General features: G+C 44.0%; 3 protein-coding genes across 4 annotated transcripts in view; 2 read left to right on the forward strand and 1 right to left on the reverse strand.

The window, feature by feature from the left end:
* SPPL2B (signal peptide peptidase like 2B) overlaps positions 1–16,565 on the reverse strand; it is a 28,726-nt gene extending 12,161 nt beyond the window's left edge. For both annotated transcript variants that reach the window (XM_071577883.1, XM_071577884.1), the window contains exons 1-8: positions 16,440–16,565; positions 7,429–7,548; positions 5,113–5,295; positions 4,329–4,418; positions 3,867–4,006; positions 2,899–3,041; positions 1,575–1,671; positions 1,302–1,418 (exon numbers count right to left, since the gene is read on the reverse strand). In XM_071577883.1, the coding sequence (XP_071433984.1) occupies positions 1,302–1,418; positions 1,575–1,671; positions 2,899–3,041; positions 3,867–4,006; positions 4,329–4,418; positions 5,113–5,295; positions 7,429–7,548; positions 16,440–16,496 (947 nt within the window). In that variant the 5' untranslated portion in view covers positions 16,497–16,565. The remainder of the gene's footprint in view (positions 1–1,301; positions 1,419–1,574; positions 1,672–2,898; positions 3,042–3,866; positions 4,007–4,328; positions 4,419–5,112; positions 5,296–7,428; positions 7,549–16,439) is intronic.
* Positions 16,566–16,625: 60 nt separating this feature from the next.
* Positions 16,626–21,536, forward strand: LSM7 (LSM7 homolog, U6 small nuclear RNA and mRNA degradation associated). Its single transcript, XM_071578182.1, has 4 exons — positions 16,626–16,693; positions 17,442–17,532; positions 18,664–18,735; positions 20,502–21,536. Exons 1-4 carry the CDS (start codon positions 16,658–16,660, stop codon positions 20,642–20,644), a joined length of 342 nt encoding a protein of 113 aa, XP_071434283.1. The 5' UTR covers positions 16,626–16,657; the 3' UTR covers positions 20,645–21,536.
* A 582-nt stretch (positions 21,537–22,118) lies between these two features.
* Positions 22,119–27,488, forward strand: LOC139683242 (kelch-like protein 23). The gene is made up of 3 exons (XM_071578184.1): positions 22,119–24,506; positions 25,267–25,678; positions 25,840–27,488. Exons 1-3 carry the CDS (start codon positions 23,486–23,488, stop codon positions 26,150–26,152), a joined length of 1,746 nt encoding a protein of 581 aa, XP_071434285.1. The 5' UTR covers positions 22,119–23,485; the 3' UTR covers positions 26,153–27,488.
* Positions 27,489–27,566: the final 78 nt, after the last annotated feature.

Here is a 27,566-nt window from a genome sequence, read left to right on the forward strand (position 1 = left end):
CAACCTGAAAACCTTCCACACAGAAATGCCTGGGACGTGAGGGAAGATGGGTGGGATACTGTCTACATAGACTTCAGTAAAGCTTTCCATTGAGAATCTTCTGTAAGATCCTCACAGAAACACTGAATGAGCAGTGAGGTACACTGAAAACTGAAGGAGGCTGAATGAGGTTGGTGGATACCAAAACAGGAAGTGCTGGGGTCCTTTGTCCCTGGTGTATGTGTGCACTCTTGTGTGCTGAGGCAAATCTACAGTCAGGGCTGGTTTTCCATTATACTTTGCAGTATAGAAATGCTCCCTGCTTTACTCTCAATTGTTAGGGTCATAGAGAAGTAGGATCTGAGATAAACAACCCTAAGGTTTCCCCTAAAATTGCTAGGGTCTACGTGCAGATGGGAGAGGATGTTGTTGTGATCAATACCTGTGCACTTGCTGATGGAGCTTTGTGCAGAAGACATGCAGGTCCACTCTAGCTTTGCAGCAGAAAATGGATTTCCTCGTATCCTAATCCTAAATATCCTAGGTTGAAATATTTCTACAGCACTTCTGTACTCCTCAGTCTGACACTTAACTCTCTAAAACCTGTTTCAGAGTTGATGCTTCTTGGATTTGAGTTCTGTCACTGAATGATCCACATACAACACAGACCCCACAAATGCAGTAACTGGCATTCAAGCCAGACATCTCTGGTATTACCAGCAGAAACACAAGTCAGTATTTCAGTTCCAACACTGAATCCCTGATAGAGGAACCAAGAAGATGAACACATCATCCTGTATATAGGGGGAAATGGGAGCTTCTGGGAGTGAGGTAAGAGGTAAAAAACCCCAAACCAAACCCAAATCACAACACACTAAAATATCCACCTCTAAAAGAAGTGGTAAAGCACATGCCACAGGTAGGTACAGCAGCAACACTGGATGCAGTGAATTACTGACTAATACCAGACAATTGAAAGAAACTAAAGATCTTACAATCTTCCCAGTTATTATTCTCATGAAGAAAAAAAATAAGACAATTTGTGTCCAACCTTCTATTCCACTTCTGAGAGGCTGTTTCAAGTCAAAGAGCTTAGACTGGGACTCAGAGAAATTCAAGCTTAACAAGAGACAGTTTTCTGTAATTTAAATGAACAAGAAAAAGAAGGAGTACATAAGGAACAACTTGAAACTTCTACCTGTCTCTAGTTTCTTTTCTGTCACTCCTAAATTCTGGATACACTCAGGCTTCTACAGATGTCAGTTACTTACACTATAAAACATATTGCAATTTTAAGCACAGAAAATAAAATATACACTTACTGATCTTCATTTCTGAAGATTCCCCAGACTACACTGACAGAGATGGAAAAAACTGCCAAGAGCAACATCCGGACCTGGGGACGCTTGTGAAAATACGGCAAGTTGTTGTCTGGGATTCTGAAAATTAAACACACCAAAGCTACAGCTGTCTGTGTAGTTACCCTCTTTCTTTATAAACATTTTGAAGTACAAAGCCACCTTGTAAACCCCACATTTACCCAACAGTATAAAAAAATTAGTTTACCTACTAAAAATTCAGAAATTGTCACATACCTACACTTTCCCAAGGGGAATCTTCTTACAAAGGGAGACAGACAACTGTAGAGACCAATTGAGGCAGCCAGGCAGAATATTCCTATGATAACATAGACTGAGAAAAAAAAAGCATGAAGTCCAAGTTGGATAATGCAAGAGATTCTCTTTTTTCATATCCTGGCTGAATAAAGAACAGTCGATAAGCCTAAATGAGAAATAAGGCTTACATTTCAACAGTAAAAAGTAAATTGCTGATTAGATTTATGCTCTTTAAGTATCTAATTCCAGCCCCTGCTACTCAAGGGTACTTTAGGCAATACCTACTTCAACAGATCAAAACCTCTGTGCTAATAAAGTAAGACATAAGGCTAAAGGGCAACCTATGGTGAAGTGTTTATCTTCTCTTTATGAGTATTTGGGAGCATTATAAGGGAATTCTTAAAATCACTGAGTAGCAAAATTAATTAATTAATACAGATAGGACGCACGTTTCACTACTTTCTCAGAAATATGAGGATGGATGTTTCAGTGCATTAGGCTCTCCTGGTTTTTTGATCAATCAATTTGAAAAATGATCAATGGAAATTTATTATCTTTATAAAGATAAAAAAATTGATCCTGGATCCCATGACTTGACTTCAAGTTGAACAATAATAGAGAGACAAGAATAGGCTTGAGAACACATTTAACAAAAACAAAAGGTGGAAGATACTAAGTCTGTATCTACTTAATAGACTTTAACGTTTGAAAGAAGGCCATGATCACCTAATCCAGCCTCACTAAAAGCATAAATCTACTCAAATGGGTTTTCTTACAGGGTTTTCAATCATATTGGGATAAAGAAACATTAGAGAAGACAGACATTTCACTATTATTTTCACGATAATAATGCTCTTTAAACAATGGCAGTCTTGTGATACTTAAAATGTATCAATACAAATATGTTGGAATACAAAAGTGCAGAACACCCAGGAAGGATCCCCAGGATGATAAGACTTAATCCAGACTGCAGACACTGGCCCATCTCCTGACTTTACATTTGACAAGATTTGAAGTTTCTGTGTATTCCCTGCCTGTAACAAACCTGTTTTGCAACATCCCATTGTTGCCCTTTGCTTTATTCATGAATAATGGATTAGCTCTAGATATCTGCTTTCCCCATGAGAGAGGTAATCCCTTAGTTAGCATGAACCATCCCCCGATTAGCATAACCCAGCCTCTTAATTATACTAACCCTGTATTACACCAAAATAAATGGTCTTTACAATAAATGGTCTTTGTTCTTCCCCCCAGTGGAGTCTGTGTATTTTTGACCGTAGCACAAATACAACCTTAAGAGTACCTAAGTGGTCATAGAAGAAGTAAAGGAGGACGAGCATCGAGCAGCACATCACTACAAACACACAGATCATTATTGGAGTCACATCCACCGTTTCATCATCATGTTTCTCTGCCCCATCATCACGTTTGTGCTTCATGTACCTCCTGAAAGAGTAATGTGGCTACAATCAGTTTGTTCCTTCTGCAACAAAATACACAAGGGTGCTGAATCTTCAGTGGAAAATACGTGGGGTTGGAAAACATGTCACAACAATAATGCCTTCTTTGATTCCCACTCAAGTCAGTAGAATGTCATATTTTCCATGGATATGTGAACATCAGACACTATGCAATGCACAAAAAAGTAACTGCTGCATTAGTTTATCTATTTTCATTCACTAAGAACTTCACTGAATCCTGAAAATTACCACAGAATAGTTTGTTGACTTTGGATGACGTCCTTAAGTAAGGTTATGTCAATGTTAGAAATAAGCATGGCACAATCAGCTCCTTCTCCAGCCCCACTTACTGGGAAAAAGTAACCCTAAAATGCCACTAAAAGATTCTTAGCATAACAAACATAGCATATGTTAGCCATCCAATCAATTTGGTTTGCATTATACCAGTAAAAGCAAATTTATTTTTTTTAACAAGATATTTTTGTGGTCAATTTTTGCAAAAGCCCAGAAAGGAAGCCTCTTTCTTTCTTTATCATTTTCTTTTTGAGCTTTTCAAATCTTTGGCCTTCTGACAAGGCAGAATACTAAAACAGTCTACCTGCAATTTATACTGTAATGATTTCCTACAGTGATCAAACCAATGGATGATTCAGGGCCTTTCAAACATCACATCAGCATTTTCTCATTCTGGTTACACAGACAGTCTCTAAACTTCAGTAGCAGATCTGCCAGGTGATCTTTACATAACCACCATCAATTTTTTTCTATAAAAAATACAGGAAAACTGATACACTGAATTCCAGTCACTCACTTTTTCACATCTCTGCTTCCTGCCCAGTAGCCTCCAATTGCAACAGTCCCCACGGCCATGACAAAGATAATCACCATGTTGTAGTCCAGTACAGGCTCATTGGGTGCATACATTGCCCCTTTCACTGAGCTGCCAAAACTCTGTGGAGGTAAATATGAGGTATGAAGGACATTCAAAGACCTACCTTAGCAAAGGTTCACTTACTTTTCACTAAGCAACCTCAGAATCAGGCTTTATTATTAGTGATACTTATTTCCAGCACCAGGCTCCATTTTGATTTTCATCCAAAGATGAGAAATAACCTCACAGGGGATCTGTATATTTTTCAAAACCCAATAATTCAATCTTCCCCAGTACAGCTCTCCAGGGCATTCAATGCTCTCCAGGTGGACTTCACATACCACTGAGCAGTGACTTATTTAATGAGATGATATAAATGAGAGCATTTAGTATTGAGTTTACCTTGCCAATATCTAACATGTCAGTATAGCTGAGCAGAGCCACAGGAATATCAATCTCTTCATACTGACTCCTGTTACCCCCAGGAGGAACCTGAAAGACAGATCAGAGTAGTTAAGAATCTATTTATTTCTGCAAATACTTCTACTGCTTAAAAAGGGTTAAAGTTGCAAGTTCTGTTTCTGCCAATTTGAAAAATGTTCTAGAAGGGAACATAATGACAGCAAACCCTCAAAGACAAAATGCATGACTGTTCCCAGTAGAACAGAAGTCATTAAATACAGTAACAGCAAAATGCAGCAACCAAACTTCAAGCAGTATCTTTTGCTCATCCAGGTCATGAGTTTATGATTAACGTGTGCCTCTAGTATTCATTAGGAATCAAACCTACTAATATTATTTTCAAAACTACAAAGTATACAAAGCATATGCTGGTGATGCTCCAGCTGAATCTAAAGCACTATTCAGTGTGGTAGCATGACAGAGTCAAGACACCAACCTCCTTTGATTCCAGTATTTCACATGGAATAAGGATAATACTGAGCTCTAGATTTGAATGTCACAAGAGCTCTGTGCAGACTCTTCCTACTTAAGTGAGTGCCTCTTGTTGTTTCGTTCATTCTTCCTTCAGATGTGTGATTTCCACATGCAATGTAAGTACAGGCTTAGAACACACACATTGTTTATTTTAAAGAGGAGCATCAAATACCAGCAATGTGCACGAAAGGCAAGACAGTATCTAACATCAGAGCAGTATCAGAACAAAGGAAGATAAAAAGAGACTTACCAGTCTCTCTCTACTAACAATCAGCAGCCCACGAGCGCCGTTTATCTGAGCAAGTCTCACTTTCTCATAGAAGGTGCAATTTCCTCGCATCACCATGGGGATTTGATTATTAAATCCTCCATCAGGTACATCAGAAGGAGAACACAAAACAGATGCTGTCTGATCCTGCAGTTGCAAGAGTGACTGAAAAAAAAAGTTAAATACATATATTTATATATAAGATAAAATTATAAAAGAAGTCAAGAGCAGGAACCACAGAGTTTCTAAAGAGTAATTTAAGACTTTCAAGTAATGGAGTGATAAGACTATTCTCAGAGAAACATGAAAGCTGAAACTGTGCTGCCCTCTCTCTTATGTCTGATCCTGCCTTGCTTCACCTTATTGTGCAGAATTCTACTGGTAATAAAATTTGGGTTATGATTTGCACTTGCATTTGTTTTCTTCAGCAGTGCTGTTGTTCTGGTACACACAACCAAGATGCAGGAGGAGTACAGCAAAGTGTTCCCACTGCTGGGGTGGCAGAGTGGCAGTCTGGAGTGACAGAGGGTATGAACAGCTAGAGACTGAAACACAGGCTGAGGGAAAGTACAAATGCATAGGCAATAAAAATAAACTTCCATGTTGAAACCTATCATATGCAGTGAGATGAAATTTTGTATCCCAAGTACTTGAATACTCAGCTGCTTCTCTCACTGCTTGTGATCCAGAGATGTTGCAGGTCTGCCCCACTTCCTTAGTTTTGGCCCTCCTCAGACCCAAAGACATCTAATCTGGTGTGTTTAAACAGGAATATTCCCAAAGACACTTCAATGCTTCAGAAGTAACACTGGCACAAACTGTTCCTTGCACAATCTAAACAATCACCAGCATCTTTGCCCAGTTCTATTTGCAAGTCATCTGAAAACTGAAATTAACCACCAATAAGTGAGCTGTGCTAACAGAAGCAGGTCACAGTCCTCACCAGAGGGGAGCAGTTAGGTTTGAGAACCTGAAACACTGACACAGGGAACACTCTATTAGAAATCCACAGGTACATGATACAATACCTGTGTAACAGGCTCTTGTTTTAGGAAGGAAAAGTAAGCCCCAGGCTGCCAGTAGCCCCAGGCTTATTCAGAGAACTGCTGTAGTAAAATGTCTCTGCACACACTTCCTGGCTGTCCAAGTTTCAGGTAAGCTTATCACTCTATCAGAGTAGAACACAAAAGCAGAGTGAACTCAGGCTGGTGCACTAGACTGCCTCAGTTATGAATTGTACTGCCAAAGTACGGAAGGAGGAGGAGGGAGAATGTGGAGGAAGGAAAAAGCAGGAGAGAACTGAGGACAGAAATACAGATATGCATAGAGCATACATAACCCAAGAGTATGTGGAAGTGTCTCTGTAAGCTATTCTGGACTAGATTGGCTCCTGCAGAGCTACTGAAATATGTCAATTGGCATTGAAATTCACAGAAATATGTGAATTTTAATGAGACTGGCTGAAACAAGATGTTTTTACAGTGCAGTTCCCAACCCTCATAAATACAAGTGTGTCGTGTAGCAGCCAATTCATGTTACACTGTCAGGGAAAGTGCAAGAGTTCATCTGCTGGGTCTACACGAGGCAAAGGCAACTACTGATGTATATAAGGACTAATCTACAGTGGCAATAAACCCATCACAGGTAATTAAGACTTGACTATACATTGATGAAGAACACTAATAATTCTGTGGGGCACTCAACTGGTAGATCAAGGAATACAACGAACAAAATGAAACAAGTATCAATCAACTGCATCTTCCTCTAACAGTAGCTCATCAAAGCATTTGCTGATTTCATCATCCAATGACAGTAACTTCTCATAGAACAGAGGAAAGAACTGACTCAATTGTCAGCTCATACAGATTTGGATAATGCAGCAAAAGCTTGACACAGTTTGTGACTACTTAATCTTACACTTGACAGAACTATGAATCATTAAGAAAGAACTAAAGCTCACAGTTCAGTATATTACCAGAGCCATGTGGTATCTTCTTGTATTATGCTGATGTACAAAAACCCCCTTTCCAACTCCAGCTACTTTGCCCTTCTCATTTCATTGATCATATTGTTGAAAAGGAAGATTTTTGTTTTGAACCAGTAATAGTCATTACCTCTGCACACTGCCTGGAAATGCACACTGCCTAAAGTGATCTTAACAGATAGAAATATTTTTTAAGTAGAGCAAACAAAGCAATTGTTTCAAATTCTACTAATCTAAATAGGAAATTAAAAGTTTTCTTCTGACAAAGGCATTTTTGAATACATTCTTCTGCCACTGCTTAGTGAGGTACTTACAGCTTTACCCAGATCATGTGGCAAATGGGCCCACTGGGAGTTGAAGAGGATACAGTAGTCTTTTCCTTTGCTGCTCCCCTTTTCTGAAAGGACATGTACCATCCCATACTCACAGTACACCTGAAAATGAAACAAAAATTTCAACACAGGAATTGTAAGTCGCATCAAATAGCAGACGTGATGGGCAGAACTCTCCATTGGCCCACTTTGTATGTTTGTCTGGCCAAACTTCGGGAACGCAGATTTGGGCAGGGCTGTCCCCACGTGCCCTTCCAGCCTGCACAGTGGATTTTAGGTGAGGCTCAGCGTGCGCAGAACTGGCCCCACCGTTTCAGTCCTGAGGTTCATCTGCCACGGCCGAGCGAGCTTGGACAGTGCCAGGGAAGTCCTCAGGACCAGAACCTACAGCACCCGGCATTGCCCAGGAGGTCTCCCATCCAAGCACTAATCCGGGGCTGACCCTGCTGAGATCTGACGGGATCGGATGGCAGGGAGGCATTGAACTGCCCTGGCCTACTTTGTATGTTTTAAAGAAAAACAAAAGATTCTACAAAGTTTGCATATCTGTGCAAGAAGTACAGTGGAATTTGTCAGTATTTTCCTCATACTTCAAAGAAAGACTTTAGATACATTAGGCAGATTCCCTCCTACACAGCAACTAGTCAAAGGATCAAATGAAACCTTAGTGGATGTGTTTAATAAAACCCAACAAAACAAGCCAAAGACCACAACCTCAAACAACACAGACAGACTGGTGAATATGTGTATAACCAGAGCAAGGGAAGGAAGCTGGATTATTACAGAACAGATAAGAGACTTGGAGTACTGTGTTCAGCTCTGGGGTTCCCAACATAAGAAGGACACAGACCTGTTGGGGCAAGTCCAGAGGAGGCCACAGAGATGCTCCAAGGCCTGGAGCTCCTCTGCTCTGGAGCCAGGCTGGGAGAGCTGGGGGTGTTCACCTGGAGAAGAGAAGGCTCTGGGGAGACCTGAGAGCCCCTTCCAGTGCATAAAGGGGCTCCAGGAGAGCTGGAGAGGGACTTTGGACAAGGGTCTGCAGTGACAGGACAAGGGGAATGGCTTTCCAATGCCAGAGGGCAGAGTTAGATCAGATATTGGGAAGGAGTTCTTTACTCAGAGGGTGGTGACACCCTGGCACAGGTTGCCCAGAGAAGTTGTGGCTGCCCATCCGTGGATGTAGCTCTGAACAGCCTAGATTAGCCCACCCCATGTCAGGGGCCTGGAACTAGATGATCTCTAAAGTCCTTTTCCAGCCAAACCATTCCATGATTCTATGAATAAGAGGTCTGGCCCTTACCAGCTCTTGAAAGTACAGCCTGAAGTAACGATCAATTCTAGATTTCACATCACACCAAAACTCAGCCTTGGACACCTGTAGCTGTGATAAGACCTCACAGCAGCAGCAGCTCTTTTTCTGTCCTAGGCAGCACATGTAGACTCTCAGGTCTACATAATGCATTTACATATCAGTGCTTCAGTGACCATGGCCCTGCTGCCAAAACTCCAGCAATATCTGCTCTAAGTACTGAAGATCACATATCTAAGATTTATAATTAGAGGCCTGTCCTGTGTCTGGTGGGATGGTGTTAATTTTCTTCATAGCAGCTGGTATGGTGCAGTATTTTAGATTTGTGTTCCAAACAATGCTGATAACAAACTAATGTTTTAGCTATTGCTGAACAGTGTGCACAGTGTAAAGGCCTTCTCTGTTTCTCACTGTCCCTGCAGTGAATAGATGCCCAAGAGGCTGGAAGGGGTCACAATCAGGCAGATGATTAAACAAAGATATTCCATGCCTAGAAGGTCATGCTCATGTTTTTAAGGAGGTCAGCCACCTTTTGCATCATGTAAATGCCACAATTCTCCTGAAGAACTTCTGGGAACTGAAGTAACAGAACACTGATCCTGTAGAAATTTGGAGAAACAGAACAAGGACTACTGAGAAAAGTAAACAGTATCATGGAGCAAGTACACCAGTTTTGGGCATCTTCTCAGTTGTGATACACAGTGTGTACTCTGCTTGTTCAGCCAAGTGCTCAAACTACGTCTAACTGCAAGATGTGCTGCTTTTAACACATATATTTTCAGTTTTCCATCCCTGCATAACAAACAGTAATTTCTTCATGATTTTGGTTATGTCAGATTGTACCAGGCCATTTCCCAGCAAACCTGGGGGCTGGCATAGGGTGACTGGTCATCACAAGCAGGTACTAACAAACACTTCCTTATTACAGACTTTTTCACCAATCTTCTTCATGAATGAGCCCTGTTCTTTCAAATGTCTCCTCCCCTTCCTTATGTACTATGATAGTAGAAATATTCCTCATCTTCCTCCTGAAGAGCTGGACCAAAATCACCTATAAGATTATATATAGAACCTGCAAAATAAAGTATTTTAATGGAGTTGATGCAGTTGGCTGCTTGTACACCAAATCCTAGTAGATGTTTACCAGGCAACCAGAAATCAGGAAGACAAACAAAGCAACAGTGGAAATAGGTGCAGCTTCCCTACCACTAATGGTGGCTTTATTTAACTTTAATTAGTGGTGACTTCATTCCCATATGAACTGAATCAAAATAACTGTAAATCCTCCCTGCCCTTGAAAGGTGTTGAGGAAACACAAAGTCTATCAGGAGGTCTGTTCTTACTGCTCTAAGGACTTTGAAACAAATCCTCCTGCCCTTTTCTAAATCATAAACAGGTCCCTTGTGATGCTTCTCTCACTAGCAAGAGGATCTTGTCCTGGCTGGAACAAGAAGCCATTCAGAAGGTCATTTTAACATCAGCCAAGCCACCATTAAGTTCTATGGGACACTTCTGTGCTCCTCAGGACAGCAACACTGGGTGTGCAGGCTCTGTCTTGGGAGGAGTGTCAGGCACCATCTCCACTCACTGAACAAGTGTAAGTTAAGAACTCTTTACTTCATATAAAATACCAAACACTGGTTCCTTGATATCAAGTCTGCTCATGTATATTCTGTGACCACCTGGTCAGGTTTGAACACCAACACATTAGGAATTCAATTTAAGATCTGACCAGCTGCCACAAAAAGTTTTTAATGCTTCAGACAAAAAGACATTGAGATACAAAAGAAATGCTCAGAAAGTAGGACAAATACTAACTTTGGAGGGCTTTTTTTAAAAATGTAATTCAATCATACAAATCCAGATCAATGCTCCTTTCTGAAGGAGAGTCTTGCTGATGTTCAATTGCTGCTTCAGAGCCTCACAATGCTCCTACAGAGCAACTTCAATGTTCAAGTAGTGTTGTCTGGATTACAGAAAGATGATGCTGAGAGCAAATATAAACTATATCTGTACTGTAGTTTCTCATGAACTATGAGACAGTCAGGATAAAACTGATCACATACTAAATGCAGCAGCCTCAAAACACTATTTTAGCCCAGTGATTTGGGAATCCACTGCTCAGGAATACCAAACACTGTTTAATGTAACTGGATTCTTGCTATTATCATTTCTATGTTCCAAGAGCATTTGTGCCCTATTGTAAAGGACATTGGCATTTTAGTTGAGGACACTCAATAACCCTTACTAGCACTTAGAACTCTGAAGTTTGTTTAAACATAAATACAACACCTGAAATGTACAATAATTGAGCTGGTGCTCACCTGGACTAATCACACGTTTAATTTCTGGTGGAACACTGCCATTCATTAGTGACTCCAGGGCACAGGATGAGCAGAGACCACCAATCCACCACCAGCAGTGGGTTCAGGAAAAAGCCAAAGGAAAAACACCAACAACCCTCAAAGGAAACAAACAGAAACCCCCCTGTCCAACTATCCTGTCTCTCTACCATCCCTCTCTGTGTCCTCCTCGACCCACACACCCAACTCCTCCCTTTTCACTCTTCTTGTCTCTTTCTCCTGTCCAGCACTAAAACAAAACTGAAATCATTGACTGAAGACACATTTAATTGCTCTGTTGCTCTGATTTCACTTTTCCCAAGGAAACCACTTTGTGCCCACCAGAACTGATGAAACCTTGTTCTGGAGAGAAGCACAGAGCCCTCAGCATCGCTGCTACTAATTAGACAGAAAGCTGTGACAGACTAATCTGTCAACATCTACTTTAACATTCATAAGCCAAACACACAAATTTGATAATTATGCAGGTACACTCTTACAAATACAACTTAAACATCTGTTTCTCCAGTTACCATCTGAGGAAAGAGATACTAAAGCTGATGAAGTCACCAGCAAAGTCATGTCTTAACACACATGTTCAAAAATCCATTAGAAGAATCCATCACTCTTATTTCTCTATTTCAAACTCCACTATACAGAAGTTACCATGTACCCCTAAGAGACACTCAAAGTAAAAAGATGCTTTTTGGAACATTTTTAAGAATCGTAGAATGGTTTGGGCTGGAAGGGACCTTTAGAGGTCACCTGCTCCAAATCCCCTTCTGTGGGCAGGGACCTTCCATAGACCAGGTTGCTCCAAGCCCCATCAACCTGGCCTTGACTTCAAGGGGCGGGGCAGCCACAGCTGCTCTGGGCAACCTGTGCCAGTGTTTTACCACTCCCACTGTAAAATGCTCTTTAACACACACAGAGGTGATGGCATTTTGCTGCAACATGTCAGCAAAGCAGTAAAGAAATTGTAAAAATATACAGGGGGTAGAGATTTTTATATTGGCCTTTGTTAATCTGTGCAGCAACTTTTCTCCTCTGCTCACTAAGTGCTCCAGCAGCAATGACATTGGTTCTGAAGCACAGGAGATGACAGTGATCAGCTCAGTGCAGATCAGTCACTTGAGCACAGTGCAAATTTCCAAGACATTTGTGGGAAAAGGGAGCACTATGGTGCATATGCAGTGAGGAAATAAAAACTCCAACCGCTTGCCATGGTGGACTTGTTAACTCATATCTCAGGTATCCAACCCTGGCACCTGAACCTCTTTCAACAAAAGGAAGCAGTTTAGAAAAGTAATCCCTTCTTATCATCTTGAATTAGACTTTTAAGGAGTAAAAAGCCATAGAGATGCAAATACAGACACATACCAAAAACCAGAACAAAGAATTGTTTCCTGCTTATTGTACAGGCTCTGACTGGGCTTAAGTAAACAAACAAAACATGGAATAGCTCAGTTGTGAGTATTACACATACAACTCTCTCCAAAATGGTCCAGCAGTTTTGCAGGAGCTACCTCCTGTAACTGAACAGTTTTATGCATTTACAAAACAATCAACCTATACAGTTAAAAGTTTTACATCTCTAAGATATAAACTACACATCTTTAAAGCAAGAGAGTAAGTACAGGGTGTGTCGCTACATTTCCATGGGGATAACCATTGCTGGAACTCAGGAATAACCCCCAAATGGCACCCTGAAAACAGCAAAACACAATTTTGCTTTCTGAGCTACTTACCGGATGTTCATTAAAGAAATATTAAAGGAGCAAAAGGTTCCTAATGTAAAGTGCTCAAAACATTTTAGAAGCTGTGTGGGTTTGTGTGCCAAAAGCCAAGTAAAAATCAAGCATGAAAGGAATTAAAGGCAATATGAGAAGGGCTAAAAGCAGAAGAGGGAGAACAGTTTTAAAAATGCTGTGAAGAATTTAGTCCATGGAAAATGTAGATTAAGAGACATTTTTACAAAGCAATTATCATTTAGAATCATAGTTCTGAAGTCTGTTAACAGCCACTACAAGTTTGTTCTCATCCACTTTGATGCTTCCTGTTCTGCTTTTATTCATGTCAGTAGGTATCAGACAACAAAAGTTCAAAGCAGTGCTGCTGATGCACTGACTTGGTAGCAACACTTAAGATGATTCTTAATTCCTAGAGATCACTTCCTATCCTAGAGATTAACTCAGCAGAAAAATGTTGTCTGCTGTGCAGATCCTACACAATGTTCCTAAAACCTTCAAGGGCTCTTTTCCAAGTGTTTGGATGTCAAGTCCAGCCCTTTTTAAGCACAGAAAAACAACAGCTGCTGTGATAACATGTATTAGGACACTCGCTTCTTACTGGTCCTATGGCTTAGAAAGCACATAATAGTGTATAATTAACACAAACCAAACTGTTTTCTATAAAGCTGCAAAACTGGAAAAGGTTTTCACACAACAGAAACATAAAGTCTCAGGGCAAAATTTAACAAGCCACCGTGCTAATCTAATGTTTGTGGCATCAGAAGTACATGCTTACTGGCTCTGAACCTCAGCAGGTCCTTCCACAGTTTTTTATTTAATGCATAAAAGAGTGAAATACTTCAATTTTTTTGCTGTGCGAGGGTTTTTTTGGTCATGTTGGTGAATTAAAGTAGCTTAGAGACAAGCAGTGGGACTTGCAAGTTATATGATAGAAGAAAGCAGGGAGGAAGAATTCAGCTTAGCCATATTTCAAGAAACTGCAATGTGAGTGACTGAGCCACCAACCAAGTGTCTCTGTCTGGCCTGTCCCTCCCTGCCTCTGCCCCCACACTCACCTGGATGCCCCATACACCCTGTGCCACTTTCAGTAGCATTAGGAGCTGATTTGGCCACCCGAGTCTCAGAGACATCTCACAGATACTGCAAGCTGTGTTTCTTGAAGAAGGAAGGAATGAGCTATTTCTGCTCTTTAAGAGTAGGTACCATGTCAGAGTTCCCAGGAGCTGAGGTCATTCTTTCCCATGAACTGCACCAATCCATCTGGAGACCAGCAACAGCAGACAGCAAATTTGCACAGAAGCAAAACACTCCTTCAACAAACACTGCACAGTGGAAAGAGCATAATGCAACAATTCCAGGAGACTAAATTGTCAGCCACCACCTTAATCCAGAATTTCAGACAGTCTTTTTAACTCTTCGGGCCTACACCATAGAGTACTCTGATTTAATATACAAAACCATCAGCACAATTCAATATTCTGCTGAAAGTCAACATAGTGAAAGGCAGCTGGATCCAACACCCTGCAGATCATGTTACTACATTTGTCACTAGTCAAAGGCTCATGGATATGTGCTGTTTTTACAGGACAACTGAGAGCTAGCAATGCCATGAGGGAATGGGAAATTAAATGAAATGTGAGAATTTGAATACCAAAACAAGACCTAAGTGCAGATTGTACTTGGATCTATAAGATGTCACCACTCTTTAGGTGTTCCTGGAGGAGGACCCAGATTTGTGAGAGCAACACTTCAGTAGCCAAGCTGCTCTTTCTTCCTAAATCAGAGTGTAGAAGCACATGGGGATACTCCCTCCTCCTGCCCCATGCAAAAACAAACAAAAATTTTTGTTTATTATCATATTTCAAGGAGGTACAAAGGTATATGCCCAAGACTGAGGCAAGAGTAAGCCACTGATAATGAGTAGAGCTGGTACACAGCAACTGCAGACAGCAGCTCATGATGAGAACTGTCAGCTCTGCCCCCAGAACCACCCCGGCCATAGGTTGGGGGGGATCACAGCAGGATGAGGGCACCAAGCACTCCTCTCTGCCTCAGGCTGAAGAGGATGCACTACACAAAACCATCCCAACAAGTGCAAGATGTACTGCACAATACAAGGTATTCAAACAAATTTTAAACGAGCCAGCTTGTCTAACAGAAACACACTGGCAGCATATAGTACATTCATTTTCCACTGCAGCAGCAGGACTGTTTCAGCACCCTGGCCAGTCTGCCCAAGCCTGCTCAAGCATGTTAACACTTCCACTGCACAAACATACCAAATGCTTACAGAAAGAAATGTGCTGCAATACACGAAGCTGAAGGCAAGACCTCCAAGTACCCACTAGCAGACTATCTCACCTGCTGCCCTTCTCCGTTGCCATGTGCTCACCTTCTCCAAACTGATGCATCAAACTGACTCCATGGCAGTCTTTGACCTGTTCTGCATCTTACTAATTTGTGGGGCCTATGCTGGCATTACTAGTCCACATGAAGCATCAATGGAGGCAATAAAATGCACAGAGAAATAGAAAAACACGATGCAGGAAAAAAGGGGATGACGCAGAAACAAAGAATTTAGCTGGTAACCAGCCACTCTGTAACTAGAGATCACTGGAAAGGAGACAGGCACAGCAGAGGGAAAAGTTAAGACTGCTGTGTGAAGATGTTACACAGATAAAACTCAAGAAGACATAGTACCCTCCAAACAGTTAAGAAGTTTAAACGACACATTAAATGACACTTCGACATTTTCAGAACACAAAAGCACCAGAACTTAAAATACAAAAGCTCTGTACCATGCAATACAATAGTTACAAATCCACTCTCTCCTGTACCAGGATTACATGCCTAGCTCATCGCACCCTTCAAAATTTAACCCACAAAACTAATTAATATTTAGGTGACGAGAATGCAAAGCTATAGGGTCATATGCTGACTATATGGTCAGCAGAAATCCCTTTTCTTTTCTGCTGGTGCTTCCTCAGAGTGAGTCTGTCAGTGAGTCTGCGGCTGGGCTGGGTCGGGCCAGCGGGGACTCGAGGCTTTAAAAACTACGAGGATTATTACGCTGTTAACTACGGAAGAAAAAAGTCCCAAGGAGGCCCAAAGACACAGATCTATAAGCACACCCAGACGGCGGAGGAGGGTCCGCGGCGATGGCACCGCCGCCTCCCCGCGGGCACGGCTCGGGCACGGCCCCGCTGCGGGGCAGCCCCGGCGCCTGCGGCCCCTCGGGCGCGACCGGGGACGGGCACGGACACCGGCACGGGCACGGACATGGACACGGGCACGGACACCGGCACGGGCACAGACCCGGACACGGACCACGGACACGCACCACGGGCAGGGGCGGGGGCACGGACACGGACACGGACCACGGACGCGCACCACGGGCAGGGGCGGGAGCACGGGCAGGGGCCCGGACACGGACCACGGACACGAGCACGGACGCGCACCACAGACACGGACGGGGCAGGGGCACGGACACGGGCACACCGCACAGCCCGCCCCGACCCGGCCGTGTACGCTCCCTGCCCGTCGCCGCCGCCCTCGGCCGGGAGCGCCGGCGCGGCGGGAGCAGCCACTGACCTGCGGCAGGACGAGCAGGAGCAGCCACAGGCGCAGCCGGGCCGGCCGCACCGCCATGCCGAGCCCTTCGCGCCGCCGCCGCTTTGTTCCGACCTGCGCCGGGCCGAGCCCTTCCGCACCGGGTCCCCTGAGCCCGCCCCGGATGTCCCGCCCCGCCGGCCCGGGCGGCCAACGCGCTCCGCCGGGGACACGCGTCACTTCTGGCGGCGCCGGATGAAATGGCGAGCGGCGGCGGCGGCGCGGGGAAGATGGCGGTGAGGAGCGGCGTGCGCGGGCCGTGTCCCCGGGCAGTGCTCCCGTACCGTGCCCCCGCACCCCCCTACCGTGCCCTGTACTGTGTCCCCGTATCCGCGTGCCCCCGGGCTGTGTCCCCGTACCGTACCCTGGGCCATGCCCCGTACCGTGCCCCCGCACCCCCTACCGTGCCCTGTACTGTGTCCCCGTATCCCCGTACCGTGCCCCGCACCGTGCCCTGTACTGTGTCCCCGTATCCCCGTACCCCCGTACCGTGCCCTGTACTGTGTCCCCGTATCCCCGTACCCCCGTACCGTGCCCTGTACTGCGTCTCCCTATCCCCGTACCCCCGTACCGTGCCCCCGTACTGTGCCCTGTTCTCTGTCCCCGTACCCCCGTACCGTGCCCTGTACTGTGTCCCCGTATCCCCGTACCCCCGTACCGTGCCCTGTACTGCGTCTCTCTGTCCCCGTACCCCCGTACCGTGCCCTGTACTGTGTCCCCGTATCCGCGTGCCCCCGGGCTGTGCCCCCGTACCCTCGGGCTGTGCCCCGGGCCATGCCCCAAACCGTTCCCCCGAGCCGTGCCCCTGTACCCCCATGCCGTGCCCCCAAACCGTTCCCCCGAGCCGTGCCCCCGTACCCCCGTATTGTGCTCCCGGGCTGTACCCGCGCCCTGCCCTGCCTCGCCCCCGGCCCCGCCGCGGGAGCGCTCCGGGCTGTGTCACCGGGGTAGGGCTTTAACCGCCCCTGTGCTCCTCTGCCGTAGGACAAGGAGAAGAAGAAGAAGGAGAGCATCTTGGATCTCTCCAAGTACATCGACAAGACCATCCGGGTGAAGTTCCAGGGCGGGCGGGAAGGTGAGCACGAAGCTTCTCAGCCTCCAGGCGCCCTCCTGGGAGCTCCCACTGCCTCCCCGCGAGGGAAGGCGAGCACCAGCGGGGGGTTTGGTTTGCTGCTGTTTGTAGTTACTGCTGTGAAGCTTTTCTCTTTTAACTTTTGCATAAATCTTCTGGCTGCACTTTTATCTTCGTGTCTCATCTGTACACTTGTTCTTGTATTAGTTGTCTTGAACTGCCATATTTGGTCAGGTTTTTTGCATCACAGGGGTGCACTTAAAACAGCAAAGAAGGATTTATGGGTGCAACGATCAAAACAACTGTCTTGTGTGTCATCTCTTAACATGCTAAATGTGCCCAGAGTTCTTGGTTCAGTATATGTCACTGTGCCTTTCCATCCCTCTTGTCCATTGCTGTACAGCTGGGAAGTACATCCCAACAGCTGTCAGTGCCACCCACAGGTGCTTGTTTAACCCTCTGCTGCATTTTAAAACTCCAGCAGGACCTGATGCTGATTTTGGAAGTTACTTGACTCCCTACTGGTTAAGGGTATTTTTCAGAGTGGGAGATCATTCTGTGTAGTTTTGTGATTAGTGACCAGTCTTGTGGAATCATGATCTGCTTTAGAACAAAGTGCTGGTCTGCCTGCAGTGCCTTCCTGTGAGGCAGTGCTTATGCTAAGGAGATAATGTGCCAGGAGGGTGGGTACCTGGAAGATGGGTTTTCTGATGAAAGCACTTAAAATACTACAGTCTTGCTTTGTTTTTTATCATAAACCTTCATCAAGGGTATTTATTTGGCTTGGGGTCCCTTTTTTTTTCCTTTGTATGACTTGTATTGATTTGTTATGCAGAAGTATTCTTAAAATGCCCCTGAAATTGGCTGTAAGCAAAAATATTAGTGTCTTGAAGAGCATTTTGAAGAATTGATTGAAAAGTCTGTACATTTCAGTTGACACAGCACAGACCAGGTTCTGTGCACTTGCCATTGATGGAGAGGGCACTGTTTAGTATCTCTGGTCTCATCTGCATGGTGGTCTTGACTGAAGGAGGGAACAAGGCTGGAGAGTAGAATGTACCTTTCATGTGATATTGAGTTACTGTATACCTGGTTTTGGTCTCTAATCCTGGTTTTGTGTGTGGTCTTCAATAGCAAGTGGTGTCTTGAAAGGATTTGACCCTCTTCTGAACCTTGTGCTGGATGGTACCATTGAGTATATGCGAGGTAAGTAATGTGTAATATGTGGAAAACTTCCCTCCCCTGACTGATTTTCTTAACAGAAATCTTATGGCTCTGTGAGTGAATAAGCAGAAATTGCAAGTTGACATCACCCAAACTGCAGCATGTTCAGGATAACTACAGTTGTAAAGAAAGGGTTAAGATAGCAGGTCTATGGGATGTGATGAGATTCACCTGAGCATCCTGAGGGAATTGGCTGATGCAGTTGTGAAGCCACTCCATGGCATTTGAAAACTCAGGCAGTCAAGGAGGTTCCAGGTGATGGAAAAGAGAGAACATTGCATCTATTTTCAAAAGGATAGAAAGAGGTGGCCTGGGAACTACTGGCCTGTCAGCTCTATGCCTGGGAACAAACAGATCCTTCTCAGAGCTCTGCTAAGGCACGTGGAGGACAGGGAGGTGATTCAAGACATCCACCATGACTTCACCAAGGGCCAATCCTGTCTGATCAACCCAGTGACCTTTTGTGATGGAGTGACTCCATTGGTGGACAACGGAAGGGCTACAGGATTTATCTGGACTTCTGTAAATCCTTTGCCACGGTCCCCCACAACATCCTTCTCTCTAAATTGGAGAGGGATGGATTTGGTGGGAGCACGTTTGGTGGATGTAGAATTGGCTGGATAGTCACACTGAAGAGAAGGCTCTGTGGAGACCTTATTGTGGCCTTTCAGTACTAGAAAGGGACATGAAGGCAAATAATAAGAATGCTTTAGCAGACCCTGTTGTGACAGGTCGAGTGATAATGATTTTAAACTGAAGGAGAGTCATTTTACATATAAGGAAAAGATTTTTGTTCCCACAATGAGGGTGTTGAAAACACTGGCACAAGTTGCCCAGGGAGGTGGTAAGTGCCCCATCTCTGGAAGCATTCAAAGATGGCACTCTGAGTAACCTGGTCTAGTTGAAGGTGTCCCTGTTCATTGTAGAGTGCCTGGACTAGAGGAACTTTAAAGGTCCTTTCCAGTGCAAACCATTCTATGATTGTACAGCAGAATTTAGATTAAGCACATTCCTTTTGGTAGAACATCCCTGATAGTCCTTGCTTGAGCTCCTGTATATTCTCATTTGCTGCTCTTGTCCTCTAAAGCTTGAATAAAGCAGTGTGTCTCTCTCCTCTCTAAAACAAATTTTATCATTCAATAGGATAGTGTTTTTGAAGAATATTTTCTGACCTTCTTACAAGGAAACACCTGAAGCTTTGAATTTGCTCTTAAAAGGGAGTTTTAAAGTCGTGTAGTGCATTTTTATTGATTGTAGTGACATTGCACAGGTGGTAAAACTGAGCAATGTGTATTTGTCTGTCCTGATCCACATCCCTGCTGGGCCCAGTTGGGAATGGACTGGTGCTCTCTGTCCCCAGTGAATTCTGAAGTCAGGGTCTTTTTCTGATTTGCATTGATCCCCAATGTTTATCTAAAATGATATTTGAAATGGGACCAGGAGCTTTTTTTAATCACTTGCATGTGTGCTATTGTTTGGATGAATGAAAGGGCCTTTGAATACTTTAATAAATGTATACTGCTTTTTTGTTGCATACAAAGTGAAGTTCTTCATTGCTCACTGTGGCATGTGCTACTTAGAAAATTAGTAAATTAGTAAAGTGTTGAAGCCATCAGATAATACTGCTGCATGACCCATGTATTCAGTGCAGAGATGCCTGGAAAAAACATGCATGTTTGTGCCTTTAGAAGCTGATGGAATTTGGTTTCTTAATTTTCCCATTGTAACTGTGGATCTCTGCTTTTCAGATCCCGATGACCAATTCAAATTAACAGAAGACACACGTCAGCTGGGACTTGTGGTTTGCAGAGGGACTTCTGTGGTTCTTATTTGTCCACAGGATGGAATGGAAGCTATTCCAAACCCTTTCATTCAGCAGCAAGACGGTTAATGCTTTCTTTGGATTGTCTCTGAAGGCTTCAAGGGTGCAAGTCATTTGGAGAACACTCTCAGTGTGTGAGAAGGTTCCTGTTTTGGGGGGGAGTTTGAATGTGTTTTTGTTAGTGTGAAAAAACAGTCAGCTTTTATTTTTGTGGCTTTCTATAAAGGATGTGAGAATGGGACATGCAAGAAGTAAGTTCTGATTTCCCCCCCAGCCCAATAAGTGTTTCGAGGTGACAGAAGAGAACATATTGTTGTGAATTATCTGAGACCCTTTTGATCTTGTGAGTTTTGAAATAACCCCGTAAAATTAGTTAAGAATGCTCCGAATATTGGTTATATTCTTTACATTTTTAAATACATTAAAATGTATTTAAATTAATCTAAAGCCTAAAGACATTAAAATATGTTTTTTCTTCCTCTTAGATGTCAGTACTCAGCTGAGAAGCATAACTACATTCTTCCTGCTGCTGAGTTCAGTCTCTTGTGCAGGAAAATTACCTTCCTTGTTTAGTGCTGTGTTACCACCTTGGCAGGGGATGTAGCCAAGAAGGTCTTTTCCAGCACTTGTTCCTGGTCTGGTGTGTCTGTGATCTGTGTATCAGCAGGCTCACACATTCCTGCAGAAGGACTGGATTAACTTGTGGGATGATTCTTGGTTGAGTGACTTGAACCTTATGGAGATATCCAATTGATACTTGGAATTTTAGAGGAAGAATATTTAATAACCTGATATTCAATTGTAGGCAGTGCTGGAAATACTGCATATTTTTATATTGTAGCTCTCCACTTGTGGTTCTGCTTGTTATAACTTGATTTGTAAGTAAACATTTTTATTTCTTTTATACTACAGAAAATGCAAGATTTGAGGAGTTTTGAGTGAATAAATACAAATGAATGTTTCTAAATGTCTGGTTTTCAGTCTGTAAAAGTGCACTACAGCTGACATTACAGTTCTCCAGCCATAAATCTACACAGAATTTGTTCCGGAGGTGCATAAACACCACAGAATCAGGAGGGACCAGAGCAGAAGCTCCACTCAGGCAGGAAATGGATGGGAAAGGCCTGAGGGCATCTAATCCCTCTTCTGAGTAGTTGTGCATCTCAGTCAGGCATTTTAAAGACTGCCCAATTGAGGACATGTGCCCGTAGGCTCTGCATAACCTTCTGCCACCTGCTTTTCCTGGGGACACTTCATGAGGAGGCTGTGGCAGAGTCAACTCTTTGGTGGCAGCAGCAGTTTTTTTGTTCATGGTTGTTGTCAAGGACAGGTTGTATTGGATGTTATTTTGGCCACAGCACTGTGCCCCCTTTCAGAACTTCTCCTGTGTCTGCTCTGAAATGGGTGGGAACTTGAAGTAAATTCCAGTTAAGTGAATCTGTCTTTTCCAGGGGGCTCTGAAACTAGAGACCAAGTGTCTTATGTGACCATTGCCTGTGTAAACTTGGGTGCTGCTGGATTTTATCTCCTGGTGGCTCATTCTTTGGCTCACAGAGCTGTCTGTAGAGTCATGCTCCTCACAACATGATTTTGAATGCTGCAAAACTTGATCATGCAATTGCACAATTCAAAACTGAGTCCTTATTTAGAGTTTTAGGAGCAGAATTTGCTTGCCATCAGCCTGAGCAGAGTCTTGAACTGTTCTTTAGGTGGGAGAGAGGTTTCTGGGTGTTAGTGCATCATGTAATTGGCATCATCTCTGCACTCTCTGAGTAAGCACCAGACCTGCTGAGGCTCTCTGGAGGGAATTCTGGGCTCTCAGTGCCAAGAGATCTGCCTGAAGTTGTGGGTCAAGTGAGTAAACTGGAGAGGGATGTTTCCAGCCCTTCCTGCTCAGTTGATATGTTGCTCAGTCTTTATTGCAAGCTGCATGGCTCTCCTTTTCTGTAGTACAGACTTTGAGAGTGTATTTGAGAGTCAAGTACCTGAAGAGAAGAACATGAAAGTGATAGAGGACAGACATTTTAGCAGGGCCTGTTGTGATAGGACAAGGGGTAATGGATTAAGCTAAAAGAGGGGTGATGCAGACTATACATTTTTTATGATGAGGGTGGTGAGGTCCTGGCACAGGATGCCCAGAGAAGCTGTGGCTGTCCCATCCCTGAAAACATTCAAGGCCGGGTTGGATGGGGCTTGGAGCAACCTGTGCTAGTGGAAAGTGTCCCTACCTGTGTCAGGGAGTTTGGAACTGGATGACCTTTAAAGGTTCCTTCCAATCCAAACCATTCTAAAGTTCTATGATTGTGTATGTGTATTTTTAAAGTGTATGTGCTTCTTCTTTCTGAGCCCTGCCAAGATCTGGAACTGAGTCTTGCTGGTCTGGGCTCTTTGGATAAGGGGCTCTAGTTCAAGGTCACTGTGCAAATCCCTACATTTACCTTTGGAAAAATTCACTATGGCATCAGTGAGCTGTTGCTTGTCCTCCATCTGTGTTTATTTAGTGTGTTCAGACTGAGGATGACTAAACACATGAAGCTGTCCTTCCACCCCTTTCTTACTAAAGTCAGATATATAGTAAAAACTGCAATCACTCTGGAATTTGGTACTAAACTTGAACTGATGAAATGTGTGGTAGTGGTTCCCTTTTTTCCAAACAGGTTCAATGTTGCTGTACAACTTCTTGATACTCAGTGCTTAGGAAGCTTGTGGTTCCTGTTTTCTCCAGTCACTTTTCCTGGCTAACAGCCCCTGCTGTGGTCTTACCTGGTGAAGGTTGATGCCTGTCAAACCTGTGGTTTTTTGGTTATACACCTGTTCTGCCATAGCTCTTTTGAAAGCAGCAGGAAAGACTGAAGAGCAAAGCAGGAGAGTAGAAAACATTCTATTTTTAGGACAAGATTGGCTTATCTCATGTTTATCCTAACTAGGGGATACTGTTTCCACAGTCCTCTTATAAGTAAGGGCTGCATAAGAGCTGAGTTAATTTTAACTGCCTGGCAGTCCACAAGCATGGAGCCCTCACAAGAGCCACAGGAGCTGGGACCTCAGACAGAGCTGATTGCAGACACAGTTCTTGAGGTTGGAGAGAGACTCTTCCAGGTCAGCCGCAGGGTGCTTTCCATACACAGTCGTTACTTTGAAGCCATGTTTTTTGGAGGCACAAGGGAGAGCTCTGAACAGCATATAGTGATCAAAGGGATCGATGCAGTGCCTTTTCAGGCACTACTTGAGTTCACTCGCACAGCCCAAGTGCTTATAGGTGAAGAAAATGTGACCAGCTTACTGGAAACAGCTGATTTTTTTCAGTTTGACAGGGTGAAACTGTTGTGTGAGAAATTTCTGGAGAGAGAGCTGCATGTTTCCAACTGCCTGGGCCTGATGACCTACTCGCAGCAATTTGCCTTTACAGAGCTGTATATGTCTGCTGTGCATGTGGCTCTCACTCACTGGGGTGATGTGATGTGCCAGGAAGAATTTAAGGCACTTCCCAAAGAAATGCTGATGCAGCTCCTAAAAAGTGATGACCTCTTTGTTTCACGAGAAGATGTGGTTTTTGACAGTATTATGAGGTGGATAATGGAGGACCCAGCAACAAGAGAGGAAGAATTTCTGGATTTGGTGGACAAAGTCAGGGTCACTTTTCTGAGTTTGCCCTTCCTCGATATCTTGGTGAAACGCAGCAAGCACCGTGGAGAGTCAGATATATTTTCCAGACTAATAAAGAAGTTAGACAGCTGTCCTCCACCCAGCTGGCAAAATCCAAAACTGTGTCCTTACACTGGTCGGAGCTATGACACCTTGTATGTCCTGGGAGGAAAACATGACAAGGAACAGCAAGAATTATTTCTCTTTCAACCTAAAACAGGGACCTGGCAGCCTTGTTCTCCACTCCAGCGCAGGAACCTCACCCAGTATGCAGTAGCAGCAGTAGGTAACTTACAGAGAAGAGAGACTGAGCAAATGCAAACAGAAGTTGAGATTGAGAGTCTCTACTGCAGGGAGTCCAGCTGCTGGTGTAAAACTCCTGTGCTCAGCATTGCTAAAATCTCATTCATATCAGTGTTCATATTTGCTCAAAAAATGGTTTTGTTTTCCTTTGTCCTAGACAAGGCTGAATATTTCTTTTCATATAGCAGAATATGGAGTCTGCTGAGCTCCTTACATTGGCTTTATCTTCAGTGAGTCTAAGGACTTGGCTCTAAGCAGTGTATTTTTTGGTCTTCTCTTTTGTGATGGTTTTGACAGATACCAGGTGACTTCTGATTTATAGCTGCCATTATGTTAAACTCAGCCATGAATGCTGAGAAATCTTTATGCTTGGAGAGGAATTTCAAGGCAGTTCAATACCATGGCTTCCTACATTAGTGATAGTGTATATTGGTGATTGTCCCATTTCAGGTGGGAGTTTGGAAATGAGATCCCTAGTGGTTCTTTCCAACTAGTGTTTCCATGATTCTGTTCAAGAGTGGGAGCAGGCTTGGAAGGATTCCCTGCATCCTGTAGGCCCAGTGTATTTGTGTGGATGAGGAATCCAATACTGAAAACTGATTGATAGAGCAGTGATATTCTCTTCTCATCTTGCATCTCACCAGTATGAGAAGAATCTCATTTCTTCACCCAGAAGAAATGCAGCTCTCAGGAACAATTTTTATCTTTCATGTGACTGATACTCTTCTTTGCTGTCATTCCAGGAAACTTCCTTTTTGTGACAGGAGGGTATTTCCGGGATGAGTTTGTGTGGTACAGCGTGGATTGGGTGCTTATCTACAGTTGCTTGGACAACAGCTGGCTGGAAGGGCCGGCCATGAAGAAGTCCCGCAACAGCCACTGTGCAGTGGGAGCAGGGCCCTACCTGTATGTGCTGGGAGGGAGCACGGATGAAGGGATCATCCCAGCAGTGGAGCGCATGGCTGTGGTGGATTCCGAGTGGGAAAGCATGAGTCCCATGGCTCAGCCTGTGGAGAGGGGCGATGCAGTCAGTGTGGGAACCAGGATCTATGTGGTCTGTGGCCTAGATGAGAATGGACATGTATATGATGGAGTGCAAAGGCTGAACACGGAGACAGATAGCTGGGATGTCATCTCATTCTCCCCTCTTCCAAGGTAAGAAATAATGTTCTGGGACCTGGCAGAAGAGGAAAGGTTCAACACTTCTGTGATTCTCTGTTTAAACGGGACTCTTGATTTGAAGATGAAGATCACACTGAATATTTCAGGGCCCAGGTCTTTCTGTTGATTCTGATCAAGGGTTTCTTCCCTCCCAGGTATGACCTCTGCATCACATCCCTGAACGGGGCTCTGTACACCATAGGAGGGGGAGCGTTTCGATTTGATGTGGAGACAGATGAATGGACGCAGGTGAATGAGGAATGCTTGACCCAGAAGTTCTTCATGGGATGCAGCACTGTGAATGGACGAATTTATCTCCTTGGACAGAGGAAGGGGAACAGTGCCCTTCCCACTGTAGTTCTCTTTGATCCCTACATTGATATGTGCCAGGTCATAGATAACAAACTCCCTTGCCCCCTTCCTATTCATGGCTGTGTCTCTGTGCGAAGATTCGATACATGGGCATGAGTGATACCACATCCACCCTAACCAAAATGCCATGTGCTTTAAAGCTGAAGGGAGTTAGATTGCATCATTTGGTCTGTGCAAGTTTTTAATTTTGAAAATAGATCTGTTCCTTTGTAATTCCTTTTTTTTTTCTACCTGTCAAATGAACTCAAAACAAAAGCCAGTGAAAACTTTGTGTCTAAACAAAGGCTGCAAGATACTATTGAAAATGATGATCAGCATTGTTATGGTACATAAACTCCTCAGGGGTATTGCTAAATAAAGGGCTGCCTTTAACCTCTGGGGCTTTCTGTCCTTTAAGCATCTGGAAGAGACAGGAAACTCACTGTATTAGTGTTAGAAAATATTGTAGGATTTAAGTAATAAATCAAATAAATCACAGGAATCTTCAGCAGCATTATGAGCTCATAATGATGTAGAATGCAGCAAAAAAGCCTCCCAAACAACCATTGCAGCCAAGCTATATCCAATCAATATTAGTATCATTTTAGCCTGAAATAAGCAAGTTTCACAAGTTATGCAGTTATGGCTGAAATTACCTTTATTGTAGGCTTGAGAGCACTACAGAAGGAAGGAGGCTATTCTGGGTTTATGCATTCAGGTACATGATGACAAACATGTGTACACTGGAGCACTTAAGAGACTTGCTTCAGTTTGCCATATCCTTGGATTCATTGCTGCACAGACTCACAACAGAAACCCCCATCCCCAAAGCACTGAAGTGAGAGTGCAGGGAGCAGGGACCTGCATGTAGCCATAAAGACTATCTGTAAGGAAGGGGTTTGCTGGGCAGGACTATGGACTTAGAGCTGTGGGAGATCCATCTCCCAGGATGCTCTGGCCTCCTGAGGGTGGAACAGCTGAGAGATGGTGCCATGTCTACTTGGCTGCCTGAGAAAACCTGGAAGGCTGTGCTGCCACCATCACTGTCATCTGTGTTGGCAGTGTCTGTTCTTTGATGTGACACAGCAAGGAAAATATACTTAAGAGGGTTCCTGAGCTGAATGATTAACATCTCCAGAGAATGGGAGAGGCCTTAAAAATGGAGAGGGGTTGGTTAAAAGCACCCTTGCCATGGTGAGAGCTGTGTCAGGATGTCCTGCATATGTGGAGCCCTCTCAGTCCAGGCTGGTTTCCCCCTGGGGCTGAGGGTTCCCATGGTGAGGCTGCAGCAGTGAAGGGTTGTCCTGTTCTCTGTGCCCAAGGGTCAGTTGTGGCCTGCAGGCTGTGCAAGTCTTTTAAAACCTTTGATTCTTGTGTATCATTTGAAGCTTTAAAATAAAGAATTGTACTTTGACATTGGACAATGAACTGGGTGAAATAATTCCTGGGCAAACACCAGGGATCCTGATGAAGGGTATTGTGCCCCCAGCAAAGTGCAGCCCTTGGGGGTGAGGTGACATCCTGCTCAAGG

Source organism: Pithys albifrons, chromosome 27, assembly GCF_047495875.1.
Source record: "Pithys albifrons albifrons isolate INPA30051 chromosome 27, PitAlb_v1, whole genome shotgun sequence".
Classification (NCBI taxonomy): Eukaryota; Metazoa; Chordata; class Aves; order Passeriformes; family Thamnophilidae; genus Pithys; species Pithys albifrons.